This window comes from Thunnus albacares, chromosome 8 (genome assembly GCF_914725855.1).
Source record: "Thunnus albacares chromosome 8, fThuAlb1.1, whole genome shotgun sequence".
In the NCBI taxonomy this organism is placed as follows: domain Eukaryota; kingdom Metazoa; phylum Chordata; class Actinopteri; order Scombriformes; family Scombridae; genus Thunnus; species Thunnus albacares.
In genome coordinates this window covers 1,150,218-1,166,159 of record NC_058113.1, presented here as the reverse complement: position 1 = coordinate 1,166,159, position 15,942 = coordinate 1,150,218, and the positions used below count along the sequence as shown (strand labels likewise).

Sequence of the window (15,942 nt, the reverse complement as noted above, 5' to 3'; positions counted from 1 at the left end):
AAGTGATAAAAAATGATATAGTACTACTTGTAATGTATGCCACTATAATATTACTCATCACATCATAAAAGCACAAACAGTGTTTAAATTTTCATACAACCAGCTGATCATCCGCAGTCAGGATCTATCCAGATCATTAAAACCACTTTATTTCGAGGTCAAACAGAATGTTTGCTCACTTTCAAATAAGCCCTCATTACACAGGAAAACTATAAGTGCACAACTACAATAAGTGCAGCAGGTCAAAGCAGACTTCTCCACGTGCCTAAAACTGAGACCAAAACAAGGCCCGTACCCGCATTTCTACCCGACCCCCCCGAACCCAACTGCTACAGCCAAATTTGAGACTGGAGCCCAATCAAAGGCCCAAAGTGCTGCTTTTGTTTCATTTCATCAAGTGCACAAGGCTAATGTAATGTATTGGTTGCGCTCTTTTGCTTGTTTGCAGGATGCAGATAGTTGGCGCAATCAGAGAAAGAAAGATATTTCTTAATAAATTACTTTTGAAAATAACCAAACTTGACCCAATCCTGAAGCTTAAAACAACAAAATGGCCTGAACTTGCCCCAAAACTTTGTGCCCCTTTCAGGTTTGGGTCAGGCAGCAAAACTCTAGGTCAAAGTTGAAGTAGGAAGTCTGCCTACTTGTTAGTTAACAACAGACAGTAATTCACTTGCTCAAAATAGGTCTAATAGGGCAAGAAACACAAGCAGTAAGATGATCAGGTTGTAAACAAGCCAACCATTTATCCACATCAGCTAACCCACTTTAATTGGATGTCAAACTGAAAATGAACGCACCTGAGATATTGCTGATAGTCCCTCATTGCACAGGAAAACTGTGCACTCACAACTACAGTAGGTACAGTAGGTCAAAGGTGAAGCGGGAAGTGGGACTATAAATGGTTGATGTTTATAAGGGACAGTTTGTGTAATAATTTTTTAGTAATAATTTTTTAGAGTGTTTATATTATTATGACTGTTAGGAATGAAGGCCAAATCTAGAAAATCATCCTAGAGTATATGGTTTGAACTATCTGGTATCTCTCAGCCTCAACATAGATGAGTAAAAGTTGCAATATTCAGAGATCTCAGACACAACCCTGTTATTTTCTTTGATCCACTGAATGACATACTGTAAAAGTCAGATGAGATCAGAGGAATTCTTTGTGAAACTCTGTCCCTGCTGCACTACAATTCACCTCTCGTCTTTGTATCTTGTATAATCTGTAGAAATGTTCAGGACAACTGCTGCTTACGGTCACTTTACATCGATTTTAAGAAGGACCTGGGCTGGAGGTGGATCCATGAGCCCAAGGGCTATGAGGCCAACTTCTGCGCTGGGGCCTGTCCATATCTGTGGAGTGCAGACACCCAGCATTCCAAGGTACTGTATGGGTGACAGGGTCAAAGGTTAAACAATCTGTGGGGTCTGAGTTAGAAAGGTTAGTAACTTGAGCATGAAAGTTACAGTTTAAAATACATACATGGGAATTTATGCTCTGAAATCTTCATCTTTAGGTAAGATTTTCTTTATTGTATGGTTGTGTTCCCAGGTGTTAGGCCTGTATAACACCATCAACCCTGAAGCATCAGCATCGCCCTGCTGTGTCTCCCAGGACCTGGAGCCCCTCACCATCCTCTACTACATTGGCAAGACCCCCAAAATAGAGCAGCTCTCCAATATGAAGGTCAAGTCCTGCAAGTGCAGCTAGAAGCTCTTACAAGCCAGCACAAACACTCTCTCTCCTTCCTTCACACAAACACGCACACACATGCAGTGGACTTGGGCATACATGCAGTCAAACCGCAGCCATCTCTTATGCCAGGATCAGACTACACGACATTTTTGTCTTTCACAATGGTCACTATGTTAGATTAGACAATTATAGTACAATAAATTCTTGCCATGTCTTAGTAAGGAGACTGGCAACACTACAACTATGACCCCAACCAATCATTGTTCACAACCTTGTGCGAGTTCATAGCTTGTCAGGGATGAGGGTCAAGAAATTGTCAATCACGGCTACAGAAGCACTATGTGTGATGCTGGCTGTCGTGTTCCGAAAAGGAAAAGAAAAGAAAGGAAAAACGATCGTGGACTTGTTACTGGGTGTCACAAAGAGAACAGTATAGGCTGTATATCCTTCAAAAACAACTTGAGATAATGAATGTGTTAACATGTCAAGAACATAACATAAAGCCACCAGTTTCGCTGTATGTAAACAGGTCTTGTGGAGGGAAAATGATTGGGTTTTTGGGAATTGTATACTCTGGTAGATACAAAGATATGTTTTAATATCAGGTGGTTTGACAATCACTACAACTGAAGTGCTCTCTGGTGCACATATGTAAACACCAACATAGAAAGTCAAAGCTGTCCAGCAGCTGTCTAGCTGAGCTGAGCCGCATTTAGTGTCTCAGACAGGGGGGAGAGCAATGGCTCATCTCTGCCTCCTCCACAGGCTGATTCAGGCAGGAGAACCTGCCGTCAGTCATCAGTGCTGTTTTCTTATTTCAGTAATAACTGTAAAACTACATAGTGATATGTATATATGAAATCAAAACAGACACTGACAGCAACTGGACAGCTTTGACTTTATGTGTTGGTGTTTACTTATGTGCAGCAGAGAGCACTCTGTCATCCTATTGGTCAATGTTAAGGAACACATCGTAGGAGATGTCAAACTAGATGAAAATACAAAAAATTCTGACATGCTAGACTTTTCGTTGGGGTGTCGTGGGGCGTCCCGGATGCCACATCGCTGTTTGTTGATTATGTCACACTACAAGGCCATGTTCGTCGTTCCCGATGTTCATAATCAGGCCCAATGCTGGAAATTTGCTGGCAGTGACAAAATTGTGTCAAAATCAGGCTGAATTCATGTAGTCTGATCCAGGCATTATAAGCGCTATTATACTCACAGCAATATTCCTACACACACACACACACAGTCAGGTGTGGTGTGTTGGAGAATAGAGGTACAGAACAAATCAACTTCAGTGCTAGTTCAGCTAAGACAGCAATGCTCATTCACAACATACAGGACCAGTGCTGTCATGATACCAGAAACATAACTTTGATACCACTGCTAAGTACTTGTAGTACAGGTACACTGCTGTCTTTAAGTGAAATAGTTCAAGTTTTGGCTCCTGGCATCAGTTTGCCAACCAGTTTAAATAGACTGACATCCAGTTTATGATGCGGTGGACACCAAAAAGCTACTACCACTTGTGCTTTAAGATATAGTAACTCTAGTATCCACTAACTCTGGTTCCAAAAAATCTGACTGTTTTGAAATTTGTTCAGAAAGTAGAGCTAGACTGATACATTTGCTGGGCCAATATGCCTGGCTGATGTTAGCAATTAACAAGAAATCTCAATTTAGAAATGCCAGGTCATTTAGAAACACGTGGAAAAACACTACAGAGTTTGTCCACCAGAGATTTTTTTAATTCTCAAATATCGGTAACAGCTTCAAAAATCTAGTATTGGTTGATTTCTTTTAAAAGGTCTTGACTTCTCTGTCAAAATAGAAAGGCAATGTATGTTCACAAGGACTAAGTGTCTCATTAACTGATTTCACTTCAGTTTGAGTATCATTACTCTGTGATGGAGCTACTATGGCTTTAAGAGACATATGCTTTGGGGCAGGTTTGCTTGATTGACAGATGTCTTAGCCTATTATAGTCAGCGATGTTATTGCAGTTTACTTGTCCCCAGAGTTCCTCCTCTTTGCACATATGTAGATGTTTTGACTAGTAATTTTAGGACCTGGTATCAAACTTACTACTATATTATTACTATACTTCTACTATTATCTTCTGAACTATCTTACAAATACAAATACAAGTTTCAGGGGACATCATAGATGCTACAGCCATGTCATGTGTGGTTGATGCTTATTTTTTCAGTTACTGGCCAGTATTCCAGTGCACACATTTATACTGCAAAGAGGTGACTTTGACATTAATTTTTACACTTGATGAAAATATCAAATGTTTGTAAGATAATCTTTAGCAATGGTATCAAAGTCATGCCAATTTGGATCATGATCACACACATGTAAAGTGACACAGATATGGCTTATGTCCTTTCTTTGCGTTTTGAAGGCCCTGTCAACATGCATCACCTCACACACTTGTCACACGAGACACGAGAGTAAGGCAAACACTGGAAGTTTAAGTGATAAGTGTCTATATGTGAAATTAATAACACAGCCCCACCCTCGACACTCACCCACCCCTTCGCTCCCCTCTCCCTCACCTCACCCCCTCCACAGTTTTCACAGTCACGCCACACCATGTCCTCATTTCTATGTTTGTCTTTGTTTCGTATCCTTCGTTATTTTCTAAATTTATTCATTGTTTTGCTATTTAAGATGTTCATGGTTTAGCACCCAACAAATTTTGAACCTGGTAGAGAAGTGGACAGAATCAACCTCGCACTGATGAAATATAATATCTACTCCCTTTTGTAATTTTGTGTCGAAAAAGTTGAACTATTCATTTTTATAGATGCATGAAAAACCCACCAGAAGAGGAAAAAATAACATGTCACATGGAAGGTCCCTTGATGGATAATTTAGTGTTTTTATAATTTGGGTCTTATTTTCATAGTTTTGGCCATCATATCTGTCCGTTTTGATAGATCTTCCAAGAACTTCCAAGTCCTGTTCCAGAAGAAATTAATCCCATTCACATTAATAATAACACAAAATACTAAAAATCCAGTCCAATCTGACTTTACCCAACAGTAAATGGTGTGGTTCACTCCACTGCCAAGATAAGAATAGAATGTATATATATGATTTATATAACATATCTGCAAGCAGCCTTTAATAAACACATTTCCTACAAGCTCAAGACCTTTGCAGGCTGAACATGACCAGCTCGACAGAAGAAGCCATCGAGCAGCTGTAACAGCAGCAGGGCAGGGAGAGCCGAACAGTATAGATGTGTTTACACAGCAGAGATTACAGCTAAAAAATTGGAAATATTACTTACAGGAAGAGGGTGTTGTTGGATGTCATGTATATGGAAGAAACTGGAATTTATGATGTTATATGAAGTTAAAATTGACGGGATCTCTGGTTTTTGGAATGCTAATAAATTAATTGTTGTTATATAGGGTTAGAATTCTGCAGTTCCTGCTCACATATGTAGAATATGGACAGTAAATCCTGGGAATACATTTCACCTTTTCAGACATTGATGAAAAGTACCCTCAACAAGAGGCTGCATTGAAGTACAGAAAGTGATGGAACAGAGGTGATATAATCCATATTCCATAAGATAACACAGTATCTACTTCAACACTTCAACACTACAGGAATTTGAACCCTTCAAGGTTTTAACAACGTTAGAGAGCTCCCATTAAATTTTACTAGTGTTCCAGAACACTGTTTCTCCCTTATTCACAATATCCACTGATGTCCTCTTCTAAAGTCATTTTTCCAACTCTTGTGCTATAATTCCCACTGTTTAAAAACGACACAGGTTGCTCTTCTTTGTCCTTCTTTGTCTTGGGCTTGTGGGTAAAAGGTGTTAAAAACCGAAACATTAAGCATAAAATTATATAGATGTTGTTTTGTGAATGAGATTTCAAAATTACACAGTTACAGTTGAGTTGGGACTACGGGTTTAAATTAGCTGTTGAGCTAACCCCGGCACATTTATATTGATGCTGTTAAAATGGCAATGCTGATTAGCGTGAATTTCAAGGAACTGACCATTTCTAACAAATGGTTATACAGTCCAATTCAGCAGAAAAGACTCTCTGAGGGAGTAGAGATTCCCCTAAGGTAAACTCATGCATGAACATGAAATCTCAGTAAAGTTTACAATACCTACAACTTGGGTACAAGTTGGGGAGGTGGAGGGAGCTGCAGCAGCAAATGGTGCTGGCATGAGTAAATCAGCAGAGTAATTATAAATATTAAGTGTGACCTTCTGGTAGTCACACTGTAAACCTATAAAAATATGATGGGGCACAAGTATGAATTGCCAAAACTACAAAAAGACCCAAGTTGTAATAAATTTAAACGATCCTTTTATGGTATCAGCTTACATAAATAGTCATTGAACAAAGATGGTTTTCATGTCCCATTCACTGTATATAGGTTATGTTTAGCTTCACTCAGTTGAACCTCCAGCAGTGATTAATGGTTAACAATTAGAGGCTTTCCACACACAGAGAAAACTCAAAGAAGTGATGAAATTTCATAAACTTAAGAAATACAGCAGTGTCATGTCATGCACTCAGCACAGCCACACATTCAGTCCACACTAGCTATGAAAGGTCTGGGTTCAGAGAGAGGAGATGTTGTCTTTTGGTAAGTGATGATGAGGCTATGTATGGAGAAATGCTGAGGGCGATTAGTGTGATGAAAGATTATAGAAGGTGTAATGAAGAGTAGATATGACCTCCAAAAATACTCTTACAGCCAAAAAATATTCTAAAACTTCTCCAATAGTGGTCAAGTCTTTCACTCTGTTGTAGCCTGTAGTAGTGTCATCAGTGTGTTGTCTTCCTGCCAACATAAAGCTTTTATTTCACCCACCAATGTGTAAAATCTGTCAGTAATGATCTTTTTGTTTCTTTAATAAAAACAAATTGCACTGATGCTGTTTTATTTTACTATTTTAAAATACATAGTTTTGTTTTCTTTTTTTCCCTTTTAGTTAGTTGAAACTCCCCCACCCTTTATAAAATGAGGAGTGTTGATGTAGGTGACCTAACCCCTGACCCCGGCCCCATTTGGGCGTTTAGTGCCAGTGGACTTACTGAATAGCAGGAAAAAAAAGAGAGCTAGGCACCAACTTTGTCACGATAGAGCTGTTATTTTTTATGTGTATTTGTTGTTGTTTTGATGATGATGATGATGATGATGATGATGATGATGATGATGATGATGTTATTGTTACCCACTATGCTGTATTGTAACACAGTATTGTTGTGGTGCTCTAGTGGTAAATAAATTATTTAAGTTTCAAGGGAACTCTGTGTTACGTGTGTTCTTTCAGATGCTGATTTGTTTGTCTGCTGCAGCAGCGTGTCGTCCTTTCTTCTCTGCAAAGTCTAATTCCTCCTACACTTGTTGTGTTCTGGCTACAGAAAGCCACAAAGACAAATAAGAGACTCATGTTTCCATCACATATGCAATGCAATATTGCTTCATAACATGATATATGAACAAAGGAGCAACAGGAGGAATCTTTTGTGAGACAGTCAAGCAAAACTGCAGCACATGAGACAAAAGGAGGGGATGTAGATGCTAATGCCAAACTGTTATTGTTTGCTAAATAATAATGTGCGTATGGCCTCCAGTGGCTAATCGTAACGCAAACAACCCTCAGCATAAACAAAATTAGATATGTTAGGAAAAGCCAGATTAATGTCTTTCTTCTTGCATGTTCCTGGCTTTAGACTGAATTAAAGCTAGGTGTAAGATGTTTTTTCAGCCCAGTGTTCCTGAGAAATACTTAATGTCCATATTGGACATTTCTGCACCTCACAAGAGTAAGGGTGTGAAGGTTCAGGTGGTGGATGGGTGTGTAGCAGGAAATGATCCAATGGAATCCATAATCTTTCTCTAACCTCCAGGGTTTCAGTTGCCTAACCCCCAACCATACCTTAAAGAGCCCCTTTAACCTTTTAGCACTTTGGTAATTGTTGCACTACTTTCTTGTTGTTTATGGTATTTCTCTTGCTCTTGTCTACTTCCAGTCATTTCTTACTTAAATAATAATTTTTTAAAAAATTAAAAAATATTCTCATTGCACTTGTACCTGGTCAGCTACTTGAGAATTTGTGCCACGACCCTTTTAACTGACACTGTCCTCTTGATTGTCTTGCCTCACTCGTAAGTCACTTTGAATGAAAGCTTCTGCCAAATGGCTAAATGTAAAATTCAACTGTAGTCCACCTCCACTCAAAAATGTGTTTTTCTTCTTGTTCCTTTGTTCTTTTTTCTGTGTAGAATAATGTATGTGCAGAGTTTGTTTTTACCTTCACCTGCAGAGGGAGGAAAGATTCTCTGTGCTCACCTTAAATCTGAGTTAAAGGCATCTATGCACAAGCATGATTTGTGACATCACAAACAGTTTGGAGCCAATCACAGTCAAGTATGTAACAAGTGTGACGTGAATTTCATTTTGAGCCAACCTGCATTCAGAAGTCGATGTGAAGTTTATATGAGGCTTCATCAGTCTGACTTAGTCATATCAAATGGATATCTGACACATTTACAGTCTTTTTAGCATCAAATTCCCTCTTTGTGTTTCCTCAGACAGTGTTTCCCTGTTGAGCTGTGGTGGAAGTATAGTAACAAAAAGAGGAACTTTGGCACTAAAGACTGTAACGTTGAAAGATATCTACTTGATTTGACTCATTTGGACGCTGAAGCTTCATATTAGCATCAGACAAACTTTTAAATACATTTTTGCACAGAAGGACTGGATTTCGTCTCCCGTCAATTACATTGTAAGGTCATTATGAAGGGATCTTCTAATGGTCAGTATGAACAGAAGCAATGATTACAGCAAGAAAAACAGCAAGAAAATTGCTCATTTGGGCTCCTGACTGTTGTTTTAAGACAGACTTGAAAAACTGTGAGTGTACTTTTTTGAATTTCAATTGATTTAATAACAATTGGCATTTTGACTTGTGGTTTACAGTATGTTTCAGCTACCAACATGACTGACTGGTGCAACCAGAGTGGAAGATGGTGGCTTTGTGCACTACAGTATACAGCATTGAGAGGCAAAGATTCCTCTGACTTCACTGTATCACCACCACTTCTAAAACCAACCTGACTGAGTTTGACATCACTTACGTTTATAAACTTTCCATAACTCTATAAGGCGTAAATAATCTCTCAAAATCCAAAAGGCGGGTAAATCATGTTGGGGTGCATTTACTCTCTCTAAACCGTGATGCTGTCAGTATGAAACAGATGGGTGGAGAGAGAGGGGAGGGAAAGCAGCATTAACAGTGTGGGAGGTTTTTGTCAGCTCTGGAATGAGGCTTTCCACCAGGCTCTGTATGAGGGATTAGGTCTGTGTGGCGGACCAGTGATAAATAAAGACAGTGTGGTCCCGGCTCTGTGTGGTTCCTATCCAGGGGAGAAGACCAGAGGAGAGCCTGGCACTGGCTTCCAGTCATAATCTGGACCTCCACGAAATCTAACTCAGCATCTCAGCTGGAAACCATTGAAGTGTGTCATCATCTGGGTCATTGATGATCATGTTGAGCAGAGCAGAGCTGCAATCACACACACAATATCAGCCTTTTAATAGTCAGTCAGTTAACGTGATGATGTTTAAACTCTTTCCCTGTAGTTTTTGATTCTAGTTTTAGAAAATTAATCTGTTTTTCAGAATGTTTTTATATGTATCTGTTAATACTGATAACAGAATGATTGATGACTGTATAAAACCTCTTTGCCTGCTAAGAAAACATCACATTCATGAATAAAGAACAACTAACAATCCAATCCATTAACAATGTCTGTAATCAAAGAGTATTTTTGAGGTTTTGTTATCTATTTTTTTTTTTTAACATTGATTGTGTCTTTGATTTTTGTTTTTTTTTACATTGTTCCTGATTTACAGTATAATTTGACTATGTAGCTGTTATGTATGTGCAGAACAGAGGAATGCCCTATTTTGTAAAAATATGGTTGTTAAAGAATGTTTTGCCTCTATAAATACAGATAGTGGTAGAACATCCACACAGAAAGCACTGGAGGATTTTGTAAGTAACACAAAACAATCATAAATCACACCACTGAGCATTTAAAGCTTCAAATAAACTGTTGTTATTTATTTCAAGATGCAGTGATCAATATTTTTAATATATAATAGATCAAATGGTGGTGAAAGTTATGTGAAACTGAATCAGCCCTGAAGGAAAAGGTCTCTGAATTTTACCACTGTATCTGTTATTTGACGAACATGATCAGTTCTATCAGTTACATATGTGAGTTAATGAAACAAAAAACAAAAAGCACTTTGTTTAAAGCAGTTACTAAGTAGGATTTAAAGATTGTGGGTCAGACTCTGTGAAACAGATATTTGCACTTTGTCAGATTATCTGGAGGATGCCTCCCAGTACTCTGATTGAGTAGAGAAACAAACAAGGCAGCTGGTGTGACAATATGGAGCAGAGAGAGAGAGCAGAACGTGGCTACAGCTGGTTCGGTGACTGAGGTTTGACTTGTGGTGAATTCGTTTGTTATATTATTATAACAGCAGATGTTTCTTGATGTGAAATAGACTCAGTGTGTTAAGCTACATTTAGCTTGTGATGTAGCTTGCTACTCTTAACTAGTGTTGCTGTGGAAGTTTCTTAACACTGGGTAATCTTTCCCGGGAAGTGTTTTTGCACACAGTAGTGCCACGCAAACCCCACTTTTCCTCATGGATCTCAGCTGGGTTGAAACACATCAAAAGTGAGCAGTGGGAGAATTCTAGGGTTTAGGGGGTACTGATTGGTTGCTAAATATCAGTGTAGTTTTAAGGTGTCACTGAATCTAAAGATGCATTTGATTTTAGAATTAGTTTTAATTCTGGCCTCAAACATCCAAATCCCTACATTTCCTCTCAGTTTAAAGCTGATGTTTTAAAATGTGACTGTTTGAAATGTACATGTTCAGTGTTCTTGCAGACAGAGACAAGCTGCCACAAGAGGACTGGAACTGATCGTGGAGTCTAACCGGTTGTCTTTGGCTTGAATCTTGAATCCAATCAGATTCCTGAGGCTGGTGGAACATTTCTTCAGTATCTGTCTTACACATATAACCACTATTAGTGTGAAGTCAGAGGGTGAGGTGAGCCTGTGAAGGGCCCTCTGTCCTCCGCAGCTCCTGTGAGAGGCCTGAGAGTCTGCAGCAAAGGAGAACAAGGATTTTCGGGGTGAAAGGGCTTGCTGTCTCTGGGGAGACAAGCGATTTGGAGATTTTGGTTACTCAGCTGCAGCTGGCGGCACACAATAACACAAAATCAGAGAGAGGCACTCAAAGTGTGACATCAGCAGCGAGCAATGTGCTGGCTCCCATCAGCAGAGAGAAAAATCTCAGAGGCTAGGCTACTGACAGAACGTACATGTCTAACCGCGTTAATGCATGTGTGAGCCAGTGTGTTTGTGTGTTTGGATGCTCGCAGCCAAGGCATTCCTTTGACAGCAATTTGACCGAACTTGATACCATCTCGGTTTGGTTCACTGTGCCTGCCCACCCCACCTCTGACTCCCCTCGCTGTGCGTCTCGTGTGGCGGCAGTAATAGCTCAGAAGACAGAGTGTTGTATTGCGTCTGTAATTACACAGGAAGGCCAGCTCTCTTTGAGCTCCGGATTAGTGACTCTCTTTGTGTTTCACTCAGAAAGGGGGGCACAAAGGCAGCCAGAAGTATCGCTCACAAGCTCAGTACAAAGTGAGGGTTTTTTTTCCTTTTCTTTTCTCCTTTCTGCAGCCTTCCTCTAAAGTTTGACAGGCGTCTTGGAGATGTCACGATAGAGAGAGTTAGGCAGGAAGGCAGCCCTGGAGCCCCAGACATTCAATCCGTACAGCGCCAGTCTGCTTGCCTGCCTGTCTGTCTGATGTTTAAGTCAAGTTCACTTAATTATATTGAGTCATAAACACAAAACACTTTCACATAAAGTGCCTTGGAATGTGAAAGGAGAAAATAGAGAAAATAAAGATATACAGTAACAAAACAAAAAAGTGTGGAACAGATTAGTGGTATTACTGTACATGTCTGCGTACATCTCCAGTTTTAGACAACATTAAAAAAAATCTATCAAATGTCTGGTAATAACCAGTAGATGCAGAGTCTGTGACATCACCACGAGGTTACCACTTTGACTCCGAATTTGGTCAAGCCTTGGTGAAGCTGTGATAGGCTGAGACACCTACCTGTCAATCAAGTAAACATCCCAAAATATATTTGTCCTTAAGCCCTATGCGTATGCTGTGGAGTTTTTCAAAAGCATACAAGTAGAAAGAAGTAGCAATGCACCACCAACGGAAGGGAAAAAGATGACGGCCACCAGAGGTAAAAAAAAAAAAAAAAAAAAGACACACACAATATGTTATGGTGAGAAACATTGAATGTAAAAATATCTTAAATTCTTAAGAAAACTCCACTGGGAACCTTTTCTATCTTGTTAATGGTGCAATGATTATCAAAATCACCATCAAGCAACCCACATTGTGGTCGGAGGTGGGATTACATGCGTAGTGTTAATAACTTGAAAACGTTTAAGAGACTTAAACTCTACTGTTGAACTGTGTAACGTTACTGTGAATGAAACTTGGCATGTACGTGCAAGACTTAGTTCTGGATGTCTCAGGCACGTTCAGAAACAACAACGTTGCTTCTGCTTCTTCCTCTGCACGTGGAGTGAACGAGCAGAAATACGGACAGCACCACTCTGCCATTGCAACCCACATTGTGGTCAGAGGTGGTAGTGATGAGAACTACCTTAGAGAATGAATTGAAAAAGTTTAGAGAGTTAAACTCTATTATTGTTCTATCTCACAGAGGCTCCGCCCTCTACTGGACTCTATGGGTGATACTCCTCTCCAATCACACACACACACACAATCGCTCACTGAAATTTGCATGTACGTAGCCAGTCAATTAGGACACAACTCCGCAACTCCACAGCGAGAAGGAGAGCAGCAGGGTAGAGCATCAACAGCCTCAGCTGCTTCAGCCACCTTCAACACCACTCGATTTATGAGCACTATGTTAGGCACAATGTGGTGAGAAAAACACACATCCCATCCGCCATAGCGACACTCAAAAGCGCGTTTGTGTTTTGCTGTGCTTGCCGGTACCGTTATTTTCCAGACTGGCCAGCATTACTTCTGTCTGTCGTTCTCACTCATGACAGACAGAAGGAGTTTTACTCTGTGTACTTCCTGGTTCCCAAGAAGATGGGAGGTTTCAGACCTATTTTGGATCTCCGCATTCTGAACCAGTGCATCACCAGAAAGATGTTCCATACGCTGACCATCAGGAGATTGCTGGTACTGATTCAACCAGGTGACTGGTTCACCACCATCAACCTGAATAATGCATATTTTTAATGTTGAGGTGATGCTGAAACACAGGAAGTTCCTGCATTTCGTCTCCCAGGGGATAGCCTACAAGTACAACAGACTACTGTTGAGCTACTCCCCACACTACATTCAGCAAGTGTCTGGACGCGGCACTGCAACCACTCAAGAAACAATCATCAATGGACTGTTCTGGACAGGCACGTTTTGAACAGGCCCTGCACTAGTAATTGAAATAACGGAAGCGGACGGACTAAATGTTTAATGCGTTCAGTCTGAAATCTTCCCAATACAACATATAAAAATAAGAATCATATATATTGTTAAACATACTTTATTTAGCCTTCTATGTGAAGACACTATAATGCTTGTGTATTTTGTCTTATATGTCTCATATGGTAGTGTAGTAGCCCATATAATATGTTAAGCATGTGACATGTACAGGCCATAGCCCTGTAAGAGAAAACAGAAAACATAGTTGTTTTTGTTATTTTTCAAGGAAATGTGGTATCAATACTGGTAACACTAGCACTAAATAGTCTCATACTATATGTAGTAGTGCATTGGTACCCAACCGTTCTGGCTTGTGATCATTTTAAAATGATGCACTATCCACTTGTAATGCATAAAGCAATGATTTTGTCCTTATCAGAGTTTAATTTGAAGGATTTTTAGGATCCAAAAAGGGTCAATCCTACACACACTGCCCTGCTGCAAAACACTCACAAGAGCACCAAATGTGCATCATTCATTCACAGAAAACAGTCCACAACAAACACACTATTTTCTCGTGTTAGGTGAAAACTACAGTGCGCAGATGTTTTAGCGTATTACTTCAGCCAGGAGAGACTTCAGCACACATAAATATAAGGTCCATATGATTTATTAGGGTCAGTTTTGCTGCAAACTTAGACTCCATGGACGGCGTGACTGAAGCTGGTAGAAAAAGTGGCAGAGTGCTCTGCAAGAGTGCATGCCCCAACAAGGACTCCTGAGCCCTCTGTTGGAAGGTGGGGTTGGGGTGGAGGTGGAAGCCTCCAAGACAAGCATCACAGAGAATGAGAAGTTTCAAACACATGCAATAATTTTTTGAATGAGATGAAATGGGCTGTAGGCAGAGAAAGGGGAGACTAGACTAGAATAAACTGCAGTAAACATCAAATAAAAGTACTCCAAAATTTCAGAAGAAAAAAGCAAGTGTTAGACAATTTCTAAACTCTATAGCACTTAACATAAAAGCAAATGTTAGAGAGAACTAAGAAAAAAGTCATGAATAACAGAAAAAAAATGTTTTTCTTACAGACCCCCCAGGTTAGGAACCACTGTACACAATTATTACTGTTAATTTGTCAGTAATGCTGCAAACTCATTTTTTTGTCTGTGCAGTGTGCTCACATATTGTTGGCATGGATGTAATTTGACAATTTCCATTCGAATAAAAGCTTCTCAACCAGCATATAAACCAAAAAAGTCTTCATGACCGTTCTCTGGTCAGTGCATACCTTACTTTTTCTAAGCTCTAGGAAAGGTGTACCATTATTAAACCTTCATGGTGTAAAAATTCATATAACCAAGAATAATTATGACCTTGTTTGCCAATGCAGGTGTCTTGTCAACAGTTTTACTGATGTATTTTTTACAGTGGTGGCCTATGGGATTTTTTGGTTGCTTTACTGTGGTTGGGGCTGATTGGTCGCACCATATCCAGCTTCTGGTTAAGTCACTTGGGGCATTTTGAGGCATGTGCTTTTTAGTCTGGTTGAATGGGACTCTGGTTTGTTTTCCCCCCTGGTGTGATTTGTTTGGGCTGGTCTGAATACAGCAATCGTACTCGGACCAAAACAACAGTACCGAGAGGAGGTGGTCTCGGTCAGGTCCCAAAGGAACTCTGAAAAGGTTTGTTTGTGGTGGGAAAATGTTACAACTTCAATCTGACCCAACTTCTAGGCATGCTCCACAAGTTTGAGCTAAATGGCTCTTGTAGCCAGGTGTGCTTTGTATGCTGGGATGCCGATGGGTGAAATCAACAGTTGCTAGCAGCTAGCTGGAGCATAAATTGAGGTTTGACCTGGACTACCATAACAAAGTTCATTGCATTTTAGATATTTGGGCAGACTTGGACTTCCTTCAGGACCTTCTTCCTGACACATCCCAGACACATCTGACCAATGAGTGGAGTGAATGTTGCATTTTGCATTGCCTGTTTTTTCTGTGTGAAAAGAAACTAAATCAAGGGGAAAATGCACCAAGTTTACCAACTTATCAACTGATTTGGACCAGAGCAAACCAACTATAAGTTTGAAAATGCTCTCAGAGAATACCACTACTCACCTGTAGGAATATCCTGTCGGTATTCTTTGCTGGGTTGTGTGTCAGCTCTCCTTCTATATCAAACATGTAACAGTGCTACTGCACTGTCCTCTTCCCCACCTTCATCCTTGTCCCCCAAACAATCCTCAAACACACACACTTTTCTTTGACCATTTCAAGTTTCAGAGCAGGGCAATGACTCACACTTTTTCCCACAGACCATATCGCTCACTGACCGAGCAACACTTTAAGATGATAGTTGCCGTTTATTGTTGAAGTGAGTTACGGTTGTGAGAAATGGAAGTTCAGTTGTTGAGTGCACGGTGGAGTCTGCTATAGTGTTTAGATTTATTTTCTCCCATGGTGAGTGTAACAGGGAGACCCGTGAGGATGTGGTGTGGGTGGGCCATGGGAGAGAGATTTAACCCCGGGCTGAATATAATATACACTATGTTTGTGTGGAGTGTGTGTGTGAGGTCAGGGATGAGAACATGCAGATTGAGTAACCACTATTCCATATTGGTTCAGTGACCCTGTGCAACATAAGAGCTGTGCGTGTAAAATCCCA

General features: G+C 40.1%; 1 protein-coding gene across 1 annotated transcript in view; it reads left to right on the top strand.

Moving 5' to 3' along the window:
- tgfb2 (transforming growth factor, beta 2) overlaps positions 1-6,995 on the top strand; it is a 56,718-nt gene extending 49,723 nt beyond the window's left edge. The window contains exons 6-7 of the mRNA XM_044359154.1: positions 1,233-1,386; positions 1,556-6,995. Of these exons, the coding sequence (XP_044215089.1) occupies positions 1,233-1,386; positions 1,556-1,714 (313 nt within the window). The 3' untranslated portion in view covers positions 1,715-6,995. The remainder of the gene's footprint in view (positions 1-1,232; positions 1,387-1,555) is intronic.
- The last annotated feature ends 8,947 nt before the right edge of the window (positions 6,996-15,942 follow it).